Source organism: Chamaea fasciata, unplaced genomic scaffold, assembly GCF_029207755.1.
Source record: "Chamaea fasciata isolate MVZ Bird 193981 ecotype frontalis unplaced genomic scaffold, bChaFas1.0.hap1 SCAF_1, whole genome shotgun sequence".
Taxonomy (NCBI): Eukaryota; Metazoa; Chordata; class Aves; order Passeriformes; family Sylviidae; genus Chamaea; species Chamaea fasciata.
The window spans coordinates 103,358,879-103,380,132 of NW_027094086.1; the positions used below are offsets into that span (position 1 = coordinate 103,358,879).

General features: G+C 35.7%; 1 protein-coding gene across 1 annotated transcript in view; it reads left to right on the forward strand.

The window, feature by feature from the left end:
* Positions 1 to 21,254, forward strand: part of CNTNAP2 (contactin associated protein 2) — a 765,857-nt gene that overhangs the window by 567,376 nt on the left and 177,227 nt on the right. The window contains exon 15 of the mRNA XM_066189178.1: positions 7,889 to 8,045. Coding sequence (XP_066045275.1) covers positions 7,889 to 8,045 — 157 coding nt within the window. The remainder of the gene's footprint in view (positions 1 to 7,888; positions 8,046 to 21,254) is intronic.

Consider the following 21,254-nt stretch of genomic DNA (forward strand, 5'->3'; position numbering starts at 1 on the left):
AGTAGTGCTGCAGCTTGGAATATGAGTTTTGACAAGGGAAAAAAATCATTTGTACTGTACTAGCTTTTCATGAGCTGGGGCAAGGAGTAAATCTCTCCAATGGCAAAATAAAGCTGTCAGACAGCTTTTTCATAAGACGCCATTGGACATCAATACGACAGTTCTCCCTCCTGATCTTTTTTTAGCTTGCTAATTCTGAAAGAAAAGTCATTTTTGCCTACATATTTGTGGATTCAGGCACTGACATTTTAGAAGGAGTCATACTAGAACAAAAACACAGACTCAATACACAGGAGTACCCCTATAGCCTCGCTGAAAAGATGCATTAGCTAAATACCTATTGTCTAGGAAAAGATACTGTATTTGCTGCTTTATATTTTGAGGTTGATATATACATGTGGGAAACAAGTTCTCTGAAAAATTAACAGGCAAACATACAGGCACATGAGAATACTTTGATGAGATGAAGAATATGGCCATGGCCATCAGCCTGAGGCATGATCATCATTAAGGCAGTAATTTTGTTTCTCAAGCACTTGAATTGGTTTCCTTTTCTGTTTTTACTGGACATAGATGAGAAAATTTGGGCCTTTCTCAGTCTGGCCACTTTTTATGCACCAAAACATAATTGAAGCCCAAGAAGTACAGTGAGGACTGCTTGCAGGGGTCTTCTCTTCCAGGATAAGTGGGAAAGCCAGAGCTCCTGGAGGGAAAGCTAACGTCTGATTTTAGTTCCTGGTACTGAAGGTCATGAAAGTTCTTCTAGTTTAGGTTATGGAGATAGTTATCTTTACCTTCACTTTAAAATGCACTGCTTTATGGCTGTGGAGGAAAAGGAGATAGCAATTAATTCTTAACATGCTCTTAAGAAAACAGTAAATAAGAGTGTGCTGTATTAACATTTGCTGACATTTTGTACACTTTTCACAACTATTTTCCAATTTTTATCTTAATTTTCTATTAAAATCTTAAGAACATTTCCCTTTCATAGATTACCTTTGAGGTATGGAATAATTCTGAATATCTTACAAAGGAAAAAAAAAACCAAACACTTCTTTCCAAGGACTGTTGAATTAAAATGCTTTGGCCATGAATTCAGACATCACACCAATTTTTATATTAACAAGCAAGGCATGTTTCAGAGTTCTCTTTCTGGTCCGTCTTTAAATCTTATATTTTCAAGCAGTTTAAACAGTCTTTGCAAATAAATAGTACTGTCAAATAGACAAACCACTTCAGTGAGCTTATAAATGAAACAAATGTTTGAGACTAGTCTTAGTAAAAGAAAAAAAGTCATTTGATATTAGCACTGTGAAAAAAGAAGTCAGATGTGAGTGCCTGAAAAACAAAAATTTTCATAAATAGCAAACTAAAAGTTTCAGGTTATACTTCCTTTAAATGCACAAGTATCTATAAATTCAGTGTTCCTAGTTTTCTGAAGTGGCCAAGGGAAACTAAGTGGCCTTAGTTTCTTTTCCTTTTATTGGTAGGGTTTTGAATATCTGTTTTATGCCCCAAGTTTCCAACATGTTCAAATGCCTCATTCATGTTGCTGTGAGGGTTTGATTAATCTCAAGTCTCAGTCATTAGAGTAGTGACCACTGGTGCAAACTCTATTCACAAATAGTAAGCATTCCTTATATTTTTCTTTTTTTTTTCTTTTTTCTCTTTTTTTGCAAAGAAAAATTATTTTTCAGTTAACAAAATGAGAGTAACAGCATAAGAATTGACTTTGCTTACAACTGTCATATTAAATTCATGTGTATATGTTGCACAGCACATTAGTGAGCAAGAAGTGTTACTGGAAGGAATGGAAAATCAGTAAAATGTTATTTTAAAAAAATAATCTCAATATAACCACATATAAAAGAACTATCCTTTTATTTTATAAGATTCATTCAAAGTCACTTTCTGTACAAGTACTGTCACTGAAATGTGGAAGTGCAACCTGCCAGACTCTTCTCTGACTTCTGTTTTCTCAGTTTCAACTAATTCGGCCTTCTGGATATCAAACTGACAGAACCTGCTCATAATCCGCCTGAGTTTCAAGCAGGAGCAGAACCTCTCATAGTTTAGCATCTTCAGTGGGCAGCATCCACTCTTGCCATGAAACTCCTCAGCTGCTGGGTTTTCAGCCTAGATGGGCACTCCCCAAGACATGAGACAGGGGTGGCAAACCTGCAAAGTGTCTACTTTGCTTCATGCTGGTCCCAAGCATGCACATTATAATAAAGATGAGGAAAAATCAAATCAGCACAGAATAAGCTAGGTACACAAAGCCTACCCAGCTTTGACACCCACTGACTTTAAGAATCCTAAACTGGAACATGTGGATGTACTTGATGTGTGAGTGACATTGAACCACTTTTGATTATTTTTCTCCAAATACTAAGTCTTCGAAAGCTCAGATAAATGGTTCACAGTGTTCATTAAGAAGAACTGAGTAGAATAGATACTGCTGATGGTGGGAAGAAAAAAAGCTGGCAATAAGAAGCAAGGTGAAAGCTTTGAAGCGCACAACCATATTAACATGCTGAACTTTTCAAACAGTGACAAAATTATTCTTTCAGCGTCTGTTTCTTCACTGCAATAGAAGATAGAATTTCTGCACAGATGTTAATGAACCACGACCTTAAATCAAGTTGACCTTGTGTGAGGCTAATTGTACTGGGTGTTATAGTGCAGCAGAATGCAAAATGCATGTTTAAAGAAAGAATTTTATTCAAAAATAGAAGAATTATACCTGGCATTCCACTTGTGCAAACTGATTTTTTTTTTAAGTTTTGTCTTTAATTTCAGCATCATATATTGCCCCTGGGAAATAGCTTTCATTTCTACCTATGATTAATTCTGGTGTCCAAAATTGCAGAATGTTTTTGAAAAATGTCTTTGGGCCTATTCAGCCAGTAACAGTGACTGGGTAATTAATTCAAGCTGTTCCATTTAAAAAGAAGTAAAAGATTAAACAAAAGAATATTTTCTGAAAATAATAACAATTATACAAGTACTGTAATTATTGTTGGCATTCCTTATGGGATCTGCAATACTAATGGAAGCTGGAAAGGACCCATTTAAAATAAAACACTTAAAATTTCAATTCAAAGCTATCCAGTTCTGTAAATGAATACCTAATTGCTTCCAGGGAATAGCTAAATGTAGTTGTTAAAGTTAGACAGGGTCCCCCAAGTAATTTTCATTGGTCTTGTTTTTCAGAGGTTCTGAGCTATTGACTTCCATTTGAGAGAATTCCTAGCCTTTCTTTTTAACCATTTCCTTTAGTTTTAAGACCAAATAGAGGTCAGGGAAACTTCCAGAACAAAGGAAAGAGACATATTTAGCTTCTCCAGGTATTTTACAAATAAATACATTCATCAGCATTCTGAGGGCTGTATTTTGAATGGAGCCCTCTGAATGCAGAGTGCCATTGAGCATCAGTCCACTTAATTTACTTTCCTGAATTCTCTCAGTACTGCTGGTTCGGTTACTAGTACTGAATACGTAGAAATAAGAGTCCTAATGTTGAAAGTAGCAGCATTTTAATTAATCAGTTGCCTTTAAAAATAATAAAACCAATTGTTTATATTAAATGCTCAGTAGAATATAAAGTGTACCTTCAAAAGTTGTACATTTTGAGACTTCAGCTAAAGTGCACTTTAAAAAGTTATATTTTTGAGACTTCAGCTATATTAGAAATAAATATATTATTGACTCAGAAGTTCTGTTCATACTACATTAACTTTTGTTGGGTATGGTTTTATATTAAATTAAATGGGTCACACAAAGATACATTTATGAGATGAAAAAGGAATCACTTTTTTATGACACTCTGAGAATACAAAGTGATCTCCGAGGACATGGAAAAGTTTCCTTAATCTTTACTTTTTCTTGAATATTCTGTACAGGAGAACTTGATAGAAAACATCAGTGACCAGATTCTTTACATACTTTGACCTAATAACTGCAATTCTGGCCTATTACTGCACAGGAATTTAGATAAGGACCCATATTTTGCAATAATTTTAACCAAAGTCCAGCACTGCAAAGACACTGCAACCACTGTTAAATGTATTACATGTAAAAGGCTTGTGTGTGTGTTTGAGAGAGAGAGATTCTAATCACTACAAATATGATTTGAGTCCGATGTTATGGCCATGCCCAATAGAATCATATTGGCCATCTTGGAACACTGTTCTTTTTTGTGAGGTTACAGAATCTCTTAAAAATTGGATATCTTTATCCACTTTCTTGGTATCCACACCTTACTCTGATAACATCATTATTTTTCTGCTAACTCACTGAGTGCTGAGCACACAAAACCTTGCAAGGGGCTTCTCTTCAAGAATGGATGTGGAAAGGCATCTTGGACATAACTCAGTATGCACAAACTTAAACACTTCCCACAGCATCCCTGGCAGGAGAGCTGGTTTGTACCCAAAATTCAGTTCTGCATCGAGGCTTTCTTCTAATCAAAATCGCTTGGCAGGCAGAGCCTCTTTCCTCCTCCATCTTCTCATGATGCTATTTATCCACAAAAGCTTGTGGGGGGAGAAAAGCACTCAATCAATGACAACTAAAAAGCTTCCCATGACTCAAAATTTATATTTAAGGTAAGAAAAGGTAGTTTAAAAAATAGAAGAAATTTCTTCTTGTATTACTTCTCTTTGCAATACATTAGAAAACTACTTTTTGTCCTTAAACTGAATTTATATACTCTTAATTCCATAAGACCAACACTTTTGATAGTTTGGCAAAATAATAATTTTTGGTAAAATAGTCTGATACATAAAATTACATCCATTAATGATCATTCTTCACACTGGACTACACTGCTTATTCTACTTGGATTAGCCTTTTCCAAAACCTTCCAAAGCAGAAGCAAAAAAAGCAAAGGGCTCCTGAGCAGAAAGACATACATCCTTAAAAGGAGGCTATATATAGTCTATATAGACTATATATAGTGTATAAAGGAGGGTGAAGTGTGAGAGGGGAACAGTGAACCATTTCTAAAAATTTTCTTTTGCTTGCATGATATATCCTTCTCCCTTCTAGCCTTTCTTTTCTATTGTTTTTTAATCTCTCCATTTGCAGGGTTTTTTTACTCTCTGTAATGTTCAGTCTTAGCACTGTCTGCAATATAACTGCATAGCATTCCCAGTTTGAAGCATATGAACGTTAGACAAAAGGCTGATCACTTTTTCTTGGCTGACACGAAGCAGGAAGACTGTTAAGGGCTGCTCTCATCTGATTTGACTGACACAAAACAGATGAGACGTAGCTGTGTCTCCACACCTTTTATCAACCATAGACTGTAAAAGAGTTCCAGAACCTCTTGTATGGCCATTGTGGTGCAAAATGCTCTGATTTGAGGTTCATCTTATTCCTGTGCCTGGGGGAATGTCCCACTGCACAGATGCCAGCTAATGAGAGCTGTCTACTATGATCTCCTCTGTCACAAGCCTTAGTACAATATGCCAGGCAAGCAGAGTCTTGGGTGGTGTTGACATCCCCAGTGCTGTGATTACTGGTTGTGGGGATGTCTAGCAGAATATGTGCTAAATGGAAAACCCTTAAAATCATATATTACCTTCTTGACCTTTCTGAAAATTTCTGGAAATTAGTCTCTTCCTGAGTTTTTGTTCCTAAGCCTGAGGCTAGGCCTTTTCTTCAGAATAAAGAACCACGGGTCCAAATGGGGCCTAGCCAGTATATATAAATACACACTAAAAACAATAGACGTGAAAACCAGTTTTGTCTACTTTAGAATACACTCATGGTTTAAAACTGTACATCAGTTGTCATTTAAATGAGTTCAAACATGCCCCATTTGTGTTTGTCATAGTGGTCCGTGACAGCCATCACTGTTCTGCCATCGCATTCATCTGCTTTAATCATTCTACCTGTTTCTGAATTTTTGATCTGCTTTTTGACAATTCTAAGTAGTTTTTTTTCTCCTAGTGCTTTACTTAGCAGTCTTGCTTCCCAGTAAATTACTTGCTGACTGAATCATGCAGTCCTTTGCTTGAAAGAAAGGATGTAAACAAAGAGAATTTTGAGTAACAGTCAAAACGGCAGCATTGGCGCCACATCATAAAAACTAACTTCAAAGATGAGATTAAAAAACCACCACAAAATAGGAGTTTCAGATATCATTAGTTGTGTAGTTGGATCCTGTATTAATACAAGCAGTTCTGTCATTCTCTGTGGAAAGATAACATTTACCCTTAAATGCTTTTCAAATAATCTTTTGTAATCCAGGGCTATGTACTCTCAGAATTGCTAGATTGAATTGCTGGTTGGGAATGCTGCTGCAGCATCCACCGGCACATTCTTCTAACTTGCAGCACTTAGTTCTGTGATAATTGAGTCACAGAAGCTAAAATGACCAATTCAGAGTCTAGAATAAAGTCACACTTTATTCTGCATTAGCACTAGAGCTGAATGACCATACAGTGCAGCACAGCAACATCTAATAAATATCTTTGGCCGCCACGAATTTTTCACATTACTGTATTTTTGTTATCTTATATGATGTTAACAATTCAAATGCATTGGAGAAAAAAAAAAAAAAAGTGTTTTCAGAAGCTGAGCATTTTCAGGGTTTGGTACTCTTTAAACACGTGTAGATATTTGGTTGTTCTCTTCATCTCCAGAACTTAACTTTCTTTAGAGTTTGGTGTGAATTACTTTCAAATTCTGTCTGTAAAAAGTACCTTATTGGTCTAGATGATCGAATCTAATTGTGAAATGGCCGTTTTAAGGATTATGCCTGTAGTTTTGGGGGGATGTGTGAGATGTGCAAACAAAAAATTATGGATGTAGAATGTATATTATGTAGGATTTTACTGGTAAAATGTATTAATCAGTGAATTCCATAGTTTAATTTCATTTAGTATAAAATTGCCAGCAACAGACTAGATGATGGAAAAGAGACATTTTAAAAAACATTTTTATATGCTGACCTCAATCATTATTTTTCAATGTCAAAAATCACTAAGTATATTGATACTGATTAAGTTATTAATTTTTGTTTGAAGTTAAGTTCATATTTGAGTGTCTTGCTGAACCAAGGAATAAAAAATAATTTTCCAGTAAGAGCATTTTTTCAAATTAGAAATTAGAGTGGAGGGGGGTTGTTTATTTATTTATTTACACATAAGGTCTTAGTTGGTCCAAAAGGATTAGAAATAAGGTAAGAGCAGTATGCGAAAATATCCAGTTGCAGACCCAGTGTGAAGATATATGATTGCATCAAAGTTCAGAACACCTTTGCTAAAGTTATTAATTTTTACATTAAAAATATATATCTTTTTTTAAAACTGATAAAGTTGCTTTTAGAGTTTGGTAATATCTCTTTATGCTTTGTTTAGAACCAGCTGGAAAGAGCATGATGAACATGGTTGCTTTCCAGTGACAACAGAATAATTTTCAATTAAAAGCAGTTGTTTAGAAAATAAATTAATAAATAAATGAGAGAAAATAAACAAATACATTTTCCTGTGCAGCATTCAAGGTCAAATATTTAAATAATCCATCTGATAGCTTAATATGTGAGTTTGAAATGAATTGAAAATAATTATGGAATCTGCGCACATATTCTCATTGTACAGAGTACAGTTAAAAAGCTAAACAAAGAGTATATAAGATAAAAAAATAATTAATTTCAGTCATCAAAAGTTGTGAGAATACAAAAAAGAAAATGTGTTCTGTTTACCTGGTAAGATCCTTTGAATATCTTTAGTAATAATGAATTCATTTGTTTGCCAGCAATGTGTGATGTCTCCGGTTATATAATGTTAGCATTTGTGTATTAAACATCTGAGCTCAGTTCATGCTTTATGGAGCTCTACCTCTTTGATGCATCATAACCTTGCATTTTCATTCCTTGCAGAAGGGAATCCGTACACCTGGTGGGTTGGAAAGGCCAATGAGAAGCACTACTATTGGGGCGGATCAGGACCTGGCATCCAAAAATGTGCCTGCGGCATCGAACGCAACTGTACTGATCCCAAGTACTACTGCAACTGTGATGCTGATTATAAGCAATGGTGAGTGCTTTACAAGAAGGCAGGATGAAAACGACCGAATCTCCTAACTTATACAACACTGCCATGACTTTGAATATATCTTTTTTCTGTATTTCCTTTCATACCAAAGAACAAAGGCAAAAGTATTATATTTGTGATCCCTCCTGCAACATGTCGACCCATGAACCGAGTGTCATTTTATTCTTGGTGTCTATGACTGTTAGATAAAAGGACTGTATTTATGATGTCCATATAGCCCAGTGAGCTATAGAAAAGAATGTTAAAATTGCAAAGGCAAGTCCTCATGGGAAAGATCAGCATTTTGGCCACCCACGCAATTTTTTCTCCATCAGATTCAGTTATACAGCAATACAAAATTAATTTTATCTCCGCAACTTCATGGTTTTTTCACTGAATTTCTCCTTTTTAGAGCACTGCTGCTGCATTTGAATGTGATATGTAGTGAAATCACTCATCTAGTGCCTGCAACTCTCATTACCCGTCTTTCAAGAGAAAAATATGTTAAGAACTAGACTCAACACATATTACAGAATGAGGCTCTGTCTTTCAGAGGAAGCTACCAGGCTTTGCATGAGACAATTTAATTAATTAGGACAGAAAAAAGAAATAAACTTGCATCTATGATATTCCCCATAAACATGAACAGACTGCGTAAAGCTCATCATCATTTCGAGTGAGATCCCCTCTGTGGTCTTACAACACTTGGTCTGTGAGCCTTAATCATATTTCTCTTTTGTCATGACAGGATTATATTTTACATGCTATGCAATGTTCAGTGACATATTGAAACCATACTTTTATGAACATTTCTCCCATTAATAGCAACCTGTGGGTAATTGAATCAATACTGGCTCATAAACCATTTGAGATAAATTGAGAAATTCTACAGCTGTAATGAATGTAGAGCTACAGAACTGTAGTGGTATATCAGGGTCTAAAACAGAAAAAAAAAAAAAAAAAAACAGAGTCGGTAGAATCATAGAACAACAGAATCACAGAACAGTTGTGGATGAAAGGGACCTCAGAGTTCCTCTAGTTCAACCCATCTATTCAAGCAGAGTATAAACTGTTGCCCAGTACTTTTTCTGGACATTTTTTAAAATAAAACCAAGGATGGACTCTGCAGCTTCCCTGTGCACATTGTCTCTGGTCCTGGGACTGGGCACCATTGGAAAGAATCTGACTCCATCTGCTTTGCACCCTCCCATTAGGTATTTATAGACATTGATGACATCCCTCTTGACCTTCTCCAGGCTGAACAGCCCCAGCTGCCTCAGCTTCTTTTCACAGGAGAGATACCCCAGTCCCTCTATCATCTTAGTGGCCCTTCATCTGACTCCACCCAGTAATTCCATCTCTCTCTTCTACTTGGGGCCACAGAACTGGACCCAACACTCTAAATGTGGCCTCATTAGTGCTGAGCAGAGGAGAGGGATGGCCTCCCTCAACCTGCTGGCAAAACTTTGCCTAATGCATTCCAGAATACCATTGGCCTGTTTGGCCTCGAGTGCAAATTGCTGGCTCATGTTCCACTTGCCATCCACCAGAACCCTCAGAGTCTTTTCAGCCAAGTTACTTCCCAGCTGGGTGGCTCCCAGCATTTACTGGTGCATGGGGTTGTTTCCCCCAGGTGAAAAGCTTTACACTCTTCATTGTTGAACCTCATGGTATTCCTGTGAACCCGCTTCTCCATCTTATGAAGATTTCTCTGGATAGCAGCAGGACTCTGTTTGGTGTCATCTGCAAGAATGAAGTAAGAAAAAACACAAAAAAAGAGTCATAAAGGAAACTTTCCAGACCCTGCAAAAATTATAGATTTTGCAGGAATTTGATGTGGAAAATCAAATATTGCCACAGACATTGCCACCCTAAACTTATTCATTGTTAGGACAGTATGCTATGATAAGGGATGAACTACAGAACACCACAGATATAGAGGAGTCAGTTTTAGGGGTAGGGTAATCACACATGCTGCCAAACTTCAGAAATAGAATTAAATAGAGAGACTGAAGAATATAGTCAGATGACTCCAACTCAATCATAGGCACTAGAGCAGTGTGGCAGGAGGGATGTAAGTTTGGTTCTGTGTCAAAATGGTAACAATAAAAGGAAGATATTGTGATAATAATTACAATAATGGTAGAATTAGGAGCACTTACAGTTTTCATTGCCTGTGGCACTGGATGCGTATCCATGAATAATAGGACTCTGTACCATATGTTGATTGTTTCGTTTTATACCAAAGGAAATGTATGGGGAAAATGGCACTCGATTTTGATCTCTTCTTGAAGATTCCCCAAGAGTCACAGGTGATAATTTAATAAGCAGTATTCACTCAATAAATTTTTTGTAACCTCTGAACTCCTTATAACCACTAAGATTATGTGGTTTCTACTAATAAACAGATTCATATGGTTATTAGTTTTAGATCTAGAATTGGCTTATTATCATAAAAGATCTACAACTGTTTACTCGAAACTCCATACAAAAATATATTCATACAATACTTCTTTAGATAAGTATCAGAATTTTTTCAGGACAACTACTATTTATTTCAGGATGTTCTATGAAGAGCAATTATACCACTGCATATTATATTTTAATCTGTGCTGTGTGTAAATCACAGGAAGAAATGAAAGCTATATTACAGTCTTTAAGGATATTTTGCTCAAGATTCATTTTTTTTTTGTTTGGTTTTGGCAGAATCTAGTCTTTTCCATAGTCATATCTTTTGGTTTTGAGAGTTATTTTGAGGAGTTCTAGTTAGGAATTTTATCTAGCCAGCTTCATCAATACCTAAAAAGCAGGTGAGCCCCAGAGGATTGGAAACCTTGATGACTTCAATCATTGGGGCAGAATTCAACCAGGGCCTCCAACACATCTGTGCCCAATTTTGGTGACAGCAAAACAGCTCCTGGTTTGGACCATAAAATATGCAAGAGTTTATGATGAGCAGACAAGTCTCAGTTCATATATTAACAAAGCAGCTTGCCACAACTTGCTACTGTAGCTCACCAGCACAACTTATTTTAGGATTTACAGTCCTCTAAAAAAGAAGGGCTGAGTAAACCCCAAACTGTGGCTGAGAGCTCAGATGGGGCTTTTGCAGTTATTGCATATCTTGTCCACAGCTGGGAGCACTGCACTGGGTTGTGGTGTGCCCACAATGATGTTCTGCTACTGCCCAGACTGTGTTGGAAAAATTGTTTGGGGTTTTTTTGAGTGGTTGCAGGGGTAATATACAGTGGGGAGAAGGCAGTAGCCAGAGAAATAACTACATTAGAAAAGGTAAGGAAGTAAAATGGGAAAGAAAAACTGTAGAAATTGTGAGAATGAAAGGTGAAGAAGAAGACCAAGATTCAGGAGAAAAATTTTTAAAGGAAATTGGGGAGCCACTGAAGAATGGGTCAGGCTGAAACAAAATGATGCAGTGTAAGTAGAATGTTGTTCACTGTTTTTATTGTAGAAGTTCAAAAATGTGTTAGACATGAAGAAAGGAATAACAGTTTGATGAATGATTTCATAGCAAAGGCAGGAGAATGCTTCCCTGGAGAACCCTACCTCTGGAACCACATTCCTGCATGGTGCTTCCTCAGTTTTATAAACCATTTCTTCACAGAACAGTCATTAGTCTGATCCTAATTTTCTGGGTACCTAGTGAAAACCCAGAAGTCATTCAAAGCAAAAAAAAAAAAAAAAAAAAAAAAAAAAACCCAAACACAAACTAACAAACAAAAAATAAACACCACCACCCACAGAAAAAAGCATGTAGGAATCTCAGATGGAGCACTGAGTATGAGTGTTTTTAACATTAACATCTTTCAGCCTCAACATCTAATCTGAAGAATGAAAATTATGCCAGATACTCCCTCATGGAGGTATGGCAAAGATAGGTAGATTTATGAAGCAATCATCTGCTGTTCTAATGAGAACCATAAAAAATCCAATGAGAAAATGTGGCCTTTATAGAAAGATTTGAAGTAACACATTAGATATACAATGGGATCCACATATTGAAACATTAGAGTAAATTTGGAGAGTGGGCAATGTTATACTAAATGAGTATTGTCTGCATCCTATACTGAGTGATGCTGAAGCCCTCCAGAATAAATAATAATCAGGGACCAGCCAAGGATTTATTATGGTGGAAGGAACAGGGGACTAATTAAAAACTCGTTAAGCAACCTGAAATTCTTTTTTTCCAAAATTTCATGTTTGGTTTTTTCATTTCTTTTTTTTTTTTTTTTAAACCAAGTGTGTAAGTACTATGTAAGTACAGAACCAGTTGTGTTAATTATGGACTCATTTACAATGTAATTTTTCCCAGGGATCAGTGTATACTATGGACATGGTAAACCTTACATCTCTATGGTTTTTTCTAGTATTGATTTTTAAAATTTCACATCACACCTTGTCTATCTGAATAAAATAGTTGTAGAACTATTCAGCACATGCCTAATGTGTTTATTACCATGCCTAGATGGTAAATAAGCCAAATGGTAGATATTGGCAGGGACTATAAGATATTGAATTCAGATTTATGTGTATTTGCACACATAATCTAAAATAGAACTTGATTCTTTAGAGAACTTGTGTTGTTGCTGCGATGTAGGTATTAAGTAGTCATTTTTGTTATGACAAAGAAAAAAAAACAGATGGAAGAGCTTCACCCAGAGTAATCCTGCCAAAATGATCCTTAGTCCCAAATTATCTATGATTTTTGTCCAAAATGTAATTAATTCAGAATTAAATGGATCAGATTGTATAAGAAAGGTTAGATTTGCTTGTTAATAAAGATAATTTCTTTCAGTGCATGTGGCTGACATTTAAAGTCAGATTGCTTCAATCTTGAGAGAGCAAAGGTAGCTGTTATGAGTAGCAAGAAGTTCTCTGTGTTGCTTTATTTAAACAAAATTATAATCAAATGATTAATTTTAGATAAAATGGAAGACATTTTGAAAAAAATAATCTTATTTGAATAAAAACATTATTATTATAATTTAGGCAGTTTCTTTAAAAAAATTACTGGCATTGTAGAGATAGGCACACTGTACTAATTAAATAACAAATGTAAAGCGCTGCAAAGAAATTTTGATTCCCACTCTCATTTGAGCCTAGACTCAGTTAAGACTCAGATTGGCCAAAGTTTCTACACCACAGAGTCCTTGCTTTTTATTACAGAGAAGTCACAATAAGTCAGAAGACCTACAGTATGATGCTGTTCAAGGATTTACTCAGAAAAGGTGACAAAAGAAGCTTTTTCATTTAGCGCTTCCTGATGTGAATGCACTTCAGGTTACAAAGTCAGTCATAGACTTCACTGCGGACTGCTGATGTGGTTGCTAATCTTTCAAGAACTATTTGGTGGCCCAAAAGATGATCAAGAGGATTTAAGCAGAATTTGCAGAAAAAAGTGCTTTGGACAAATGGAGAAAATCAGTGGAGGGAACCTTATTTATAATCTCACAGTTTGGATATTAAAGTTTCCTTCTCCAGAGCCTGTCAAATTGGTTTATTTTTGTGAGGTATTTTACAGAACACTCTGCAGGACGCATCACTCTTCCCTTCACAATTCTTCTCCTACAAAGGCAGTTTCAAAAGAAAGTTTCAGGTCTTGGGAAAAGATGACTAAACAAAGCTTAGAATGACATGAGTTGTTTAAATGACAGAAATATGGGTGGATGTTAAAATGCTGGCCTGAAGCTCTGGAAATGATGGCTAGGTCATTTGTGGCCAGATTTAACAGGACATTAAAGGCTCCTGGAGCTATAGGTAGACATCAAGGCTGAAGTTTAGTATGTAATAATTACCATCGAAATCAAAGATGTTTCAGTTCCTGACTCTCTTAGGCACTTTTGAAATCCATCTGTCCTTTAACCTTGTGTGCTCTCAGTAACAGAGCTGCTGATGCAGAGAGCTGGATAGTTAGAAGACACTGGCTTCTTCTGTGCTTTGTTACGGGCTGCTAACAATGTATTATCTTTGTAAATTTTTTCCATTACTTTCCCATCTAGGCAGCAACTGGAGTTTCCACGGAGGTGTTCCATGACCAGAAGTGTCTGGGCTACACATTCTCTGTGGAAAACAAAAAACAAAACCAAACTGAGAACTTGTCATTGGTTCTATGTGGCTACACTTTGTTTAAATTTAATTACTATTTTTAGCACTGTGTAGAGAAACCTTAAATAGGTACAAGGGATCATTTTTCAATATATCTAAAAGAACTTAAAGGACTACAAAAGTAATATTGAGGAAAACACACAACTAGAAACATCCTCTAGAGATATAGAGATATAGATGCTATAGATATAGATATAGATGATATAGATACAGATGATATAGATATAGATATAGATGATATATATACAGATAGATAGATATAAATATAGATAATATAGATAGATATAGATATAGATATAGATAGATTAGATATAGTATAGATATAGATATAGATATAGATATATAGATAGATATAGATATAGATAGATATAGATATAGATAGATACAGACTACTATAGATATATACAAACAAAAAATTCCAATAAAACTAGACAGATTGGCTGCATAAAAAATCAAGCATTTATATATGGTAACCTCAAATTTAAAGAGCAACTTGCAAAAGAGGCATTTTTGCTAAAATACAGAGGCTTGTATTTAATAAGAAAGCACACTGGTTTGCATTACAGGAAATCAGAAAACAAAATAAAACAAAAAGAAAATAATCTAGTAAGATTTATAATGTGCTGCTGTTTTACTTGAAGTCTTTATCAGATGATCGATCACAATTTCTTAGAAATTTAGGAAATTTTGTAGAATTAGGCCACAGCCCTTTGAAAACATTCATTCAACATTTTTTTAGAACTTATAAGGCCATCTTTGAAATGATACACAAGAAAACACTATTAGTGATTGTATGCAGTAATTCAGTAATTACATCTCCTATACAAATAAAAGTTGAAATATCAAAAGTTATTTTTTAGTTATGCTTAAGGAATGAATTTATTTTGTTGATGAAGGCAGGGATACTTAGCTGACAAATTGCACTACTTCAGATGGTTGTTTCTCTTGTACTCTTACAAGTCCAGATAGACTTTTTTAGGTCTTTTAGGGTTACCTTGTAGAGTTCCTTTGTACATTGACATTGACACCCAATGTTATATATTTCCAGTCAGTTGAAATTTAGCACTTTGACAGTATGTAATGGCATGGAATAAAAATTTGCATGAAGAGGGACATTAAAGACAGAAAGTCAAGCATTCAAACCTTAGGAAATAATAGATTTAATACATCTGGAAGTGCTTCTTTTCCATATGAGTGATAGATTTGAGCTGAAACTTTCACCAGCAGACAAGCAGATAGAAGAAGCCATGAAGTTCATTCCTTCTAGTTACAATTTGGCCATTAAAACTACTCCAGTAAGGAAAAGGGTCAAGTGACTGGGTATTAAATAGGCTACTGTCTGTCCTGTGTTTGCAAGCTGTGCTCATCAGATGTAACTGGTGTGCAATATTGAAACAGGGATTGCATGCTGAAAAATGTGAGATCTTCCTTAAATTAATTTCATCCTCTTATTTTTATAACCTGTTCTATGGGTTTTTTAATAAAACTATATATACCTTGTGTTTGTCTATTATGCATTCCTCTTTTTTACTTCTTCCACAAGAAAAGGCGGAATGATTTTGTTATCATTCAATAACCATATATTAAATATATGATAACAACAGATTAAAAGTTAGAGAGATGGAAATTTTGAAGTGAAGCACTTGGTCATGCTACAAATGTTCTGAGTAGCACCTTTCAAACTCTCCTTTACTTGTGCCTTAGTACCACCACAGAACTCTGGCCAAAACCAAGGATTTTGTTACACAAAGCTGTCTACAAACACAAAAGGACTGTTCTTTTTTTCCTCAATGCTCTGCATTCACTACCATAAATGCGCATATAAGACTGATATGAGTGATTTAAAATTTAATCCAAGGGCCTATGAAGGGCATAGAATCTCTTGCATTCCAAGTTTTCAGGCTATTGCTTTCATGTAGACTTTGAAGGACTTTGCTGTCTGGAATTGCCCCTAATGCTTATATTGTATTTCTAATGAGTTGGCAGCTCTAGTCCAGGATCCAGACAAACCTAGGATCACATAGATTGCTCTTTCTCTTTTGGAGATGTTCCATGCAAGTACTGACAACAGGCATGGTATTTAGCTCACAGGAACTGACAGATTTCCAGTTTAAACTGATAAAAATTGAGGGGTTTGGGAGTTTCAAGATTCAATGAATGATGAAACTTTTAAATTTTGCTTTGTTTTCTCTCTTTGTTCTCTGTATTATTCACCTCTGGGACTTGATTCTGGCCTTGTTTATAACAAGCTGATCCTACTTGGACTTTAGCTATCATCCTACTCACTGAGGGTAAGGACAACATCTCCCTTAAGACTTCTGGCTCATGGGAGTGACTAGACCTGTGAGGAACAAAGTCTTAAGGTTCTCCAAATCTGAAAACACAGGAAAATGTGGGCATTGATATGACATGAAAAAACTCTTGGCGACCTGCCTTTTCTTTGTTAAAATACCCCTTTCTTACTTACTTAGTGTTATTTATTCTGTCCTGTGTACTTACTGTGCAGTTATGATAATTTTTCTTCCTGCAATCAGTATAAAACTAAGAATGAGGAAACAAGATTCTGCACTGCCTCATGCATCATAAGCAGTCTTTTACCTTGCTGTAAATGTGGAAATGGTCAAATTCTAACCTCCTAAGGATGAGGATGATACCTATTTGACTTTGAGTTCATTCATTTCTTGGTGCTAGCAGTAATGAATGAACTTGAGGGGGAGAGTGATGATGAGACATTATTCTTGTTTATTAGTTTTCTCTGTAAATCATTGTGAGATAAAAAGTGAATGTTCATCCTGCTGCCAACCTCACTTCTGAGTGTTGTTGTTCAGGTTTTCTTGTCTTCAGTTCCAGCTAGTCACAGACACAGGGTGTCATCCAGGGCTTTTTAAGCTAGAGAATTGTTCAACAGCAGCACTGAAAAAAAAAACTATCAGAATTAGGTATTTGCAATTATTGTTCTCTGGAATATCCTTGCTGTTATTAAAAGTGTCCTATCTTTCTCAGGGTATACTTAGAAATTTCTGAGAGAATCATGAATTAGCAGGTGAAAAGCCAGATACAAGATTTTTAATTCTACCATGCAGATGATTGGTATAGAGTTCCCAGAACATTCATACACTTTTTGTTATTAAACATCATGATTAGTGTGACTGACAAATCAGGTGAGCAAGAACAAAACTGTCTCCTACAATTTGCACAAAAAGATGCAGACTTTCTATTCTGAGTGAAAAGCTTGTAGTCCTAGCTTTAAAGCAAATGACCTTACTGTCACAGATTGTCAGGTAAGGGCAGAGTACATCGAGCATTGTGCACAGCAGAACTTTCAGCTGCCAATTATTTTCTCCTCCTCCACCTTTTATTTATGGGCTACCTTAAAGACTAATAACTCTGCCCTCAGTGCCATGCTATGAAGATGAAATCACCCCAGTGCTGACCAGCCCAATGTATTTCACTCTGTACCTGACACTGCTTAAGTCTTGAAGAGGGTGCTTTTCTTCTTAAATTTTCTTCTTAAAAGTCGCCTGACTTTTTTATTTCTGAATCAGTGCAGCCAGATGTAAAGACATCTGAAATACATGACAACCTGTGTTCTAGGGTAGATGAAAGCTGCAGCACATGATTAGCCGTTATTACTATTAGCAGTCATATTTTAGCTGAAACAATCACAAGGGAGTCCATCGAGCTGAAGGTGTTCAGCCTCCAGTGTAAACAGAAGATATCTCTGTTTTCACTGTTTGTTCTTCGGTGTGCCAGGAGATATATACACATATAAGGGGAAGAATGGAAATAATCATGGGGCAGGGGGAGAGTTGGGGGTCTTGGGGAAGAGAGAAGCCCTTAAGATACTTTTTTGTATTAGGTCCCAGACTTGATGGGAATATTGTCTTCAGAGCAATTGATCAAAATATCCTGTCAGTTCAACACTGAAGTAGTTGCAAAACCTCAGCATTTGCAGGAATAATTGTTTCTTGTCTTTTTCTCATTTTGCCAAGCAGACTCTTACCACTCCAAAAGACCTGATAAAGAAACAGAAATTAAAAATAGATAAGACTCACCTGTAGCACTGTGTTTGCCTGGGAATGATTGTTATATACATAATGCATTATTTTACTCTAAAGAGTAAAATAGAGTTTTTACTAAAGAGTTTTTCACTGTCTGTGAAAAACACTCAAAGCAATCAAGGAACCTTTCATGAAGTCTGGAAATTGATCAAAAAAAAGGCAACGGTTCTAACACTTAGAGAAAAGGGGGACTGCTTCTCCTTTTTTTTATCCGTAGTTAGGCTCGTAGAAGAAGCTTAAATTCTATAAATTGTTTTAATCTCATGGACTAGGTGTGGGTTTATCTTAGTTACTATTCATGTTTCCCTCCTGGTTTGCCCTAAGCATTCAAAATTACTACTTTTCTGCAATTAACTATGGCTAGATATTTTGTCCCAGCTGCAACTCTCTTTGCATCCCCCAACCCTCCCCCTCTTCCCTCCTTCAGCTATTTTTCTTTTCCTTGTCTCCTGTTCACATGCAGAATACTATACTTATGAAAATTATTAGGATAAATAACAGCCCCTGGAGACCCCACAAAGTTTCTACAAGCTGTCTGAGTGTGCAATGGAGACTCAGTAAATCAGGTCTAAGGTACTTTGTTGCATTTTTATCTCAAGTTTTTTTCAACAGTCTTTAAACTGAAATTAAAATACTACATGGAGTCTTTACAGTAGAAGTGTGTCTGTATGAGCCAGCTTCCTGATGCAATTCAGATGGCTTTTTTTTCATATTTTGATGAAAAATAAGTGGTTTACTAGGAAGAAATGATTCTAACCAATATCTCAGGCCAGTTACATAGGTATTCCTTTATCACAAATATTATCTTTTGCTCAACTTATGGTCAAGTGGAAGTTGATTACAGGATTATGTTAAATTTAGATTAGGGAAACAAAATCTTCCTTAAGTTATGACTTGGGGTTCTTTAAGTTATACAATTGCCTTTATGAAAGTATTGGAGTATATATATTTATATATAAAAATTATTAAAGAGAAAGCTAAGTGAAATGAAAAGGAAGAAAAAACAAATTTTCAAACAGGAAGGCCAATATAAAGTTAATAAACTGAAATCTGCTGGCAGTGTTAGGAAATGTGATGAAAAAATACAGCAAATATAAAAACCTGTATCTGTGATGCAAAAGCTTTTACTTGGCAATGTAAAAGCACAAACGGATTTGTAGCTATTATTTCTATTAAAGAGAAATGTTTAAAATGCTATCACTAAACATGTAATTGCATGTCTAAAACCTGTTATTTACTGGATATGACATAAAATGTCATCATAACATTTACTGGTCAGGAGTTCATCTGTTCAGTTAAAGCATTTTGGAAAAGAGAATGAATTCAAGTATCTCATGTCAAATCTAAGATACTTTTTCCTGAAACAAAATTGTATTAGAAATGTTTAAAGGATTTCCTAAGACTCAGGAATCAAAACTGAACTCTTGATTTACACAGCATACTTATAAACCATGCTCTTATGATTGACTGTATGTTTTGCTGCCATTTCATTCAATAAAAAAGCCCAAAACACAGAAAAAGAAATTATTAATCCCTGACATTATAAACAGAAAACTGATATGTTCCTTTAAGGACCTTGAAAAGTCAACAACATAGATAACATCAACTGATGGAAATCTCTTGAATCAAGAGAGCAGCTAGAAGATGACAAATGTGAACAGGAAGCTCAGAAATATTGATTATTACCTTACTTCATTATTATCACCGTTATTATTATTATTGACTGTTAAATTATATGTGAGGATTGTGAAGCAGAACAAACCTAAATGATAAACAGGAAAAAATGTAATCTTCTGTTCAGAAACCTGAAAAAAAGCAAAATAGTATTTAGAATGAAGATAGATATTGACCTGCTTAACTCTAAGCTACGGAACTGAGATAATCATTGGGGAAACTGAGCATGGCAGCAAAAGTTTATTAAATATTTTTCCTACAGAAAGATAATTTTGGAGACTCTTCGAGGGTGCTTCAGTCTCGCTCTATACTCATTTAAACATACACTCATCAGATCACAGAGTAATTCAGCCTGGAAGTGGCCCCCTGAGCTCTTGTATTCTGACCTGCTGCTCAGGGATGGTGAAATCAAACTGGCTGAGGACTGTGTCTGTTTGAGCCCAGAATGCCTCCAGGGATGGTCATCCCAGAATCCCCCCAGAGAACCCGTGCCAGTGTTTGACCACTATCAAGATGTCATTTGGCGATGTAAGGATGACAGGCTCCTTTTCAAAGACTGGAACATTTGATATAAACCAGCTGTTGCTGAATAAAGCAGGTATTTCTAACAACTTTTTGAAGAATCAGCTTTCTCTCCTATTGCCATGAAAGAGCACTGTAGTTATAGAGAGGATTAAAGAGTCTGAAGTAAAGTTACAGCTCACTACTAGTGCCTACTTCAGATTTTTATTTCATCTTTCATTTATAGGAAATGGGTAAGGAATAAGTTTTTGACTCCAGTACTCCCAATATGCTGTCCAAGCTGAATAGTGAAATGCCCAGTTGCAGAGCTTGCAGGGATTAGGTTTGATAATACTGAGATCTTCCAGTTATTTCCTACTAATATTTGTTAAGTGGTGTGCTGTTTCTGGCTTATGTGCATTCCCTGAAATTTGAGGATTTCATTTAGTTGCAAAATGGTTCAACAATCTTTATGATTGGCTAGAAAGTCCTTGTAAAATTACAGACCTAAGATTTTCAGTGTTTTGAAAGAAATACTGAAACAAGAAAATTCTGTGAATCAAAATATGTTTGTTTGTTGACATATTTTTGCTTATCTGGGGATGGAACAAAACAATTAAAAAAAAATTTAAAAAAAAAAAAATCAGTTAAAAAGACTCCTCAGTAAACAGGGACAAGAATAGCATCTGGAAACACTTTCTTCTCTTTCTGGCAGCTGGTTTTGTTTCCTAGACAAATTCAGCGCTTTTATGGTGGATTATGAGTGGGTTCACTTTCCACGGGTAGGCAGTCTGAACAAGCTGCAGTTCTTTGTAAAATTCAGGATCTGTTTCTTCTCTGAGTCAATGTCAGT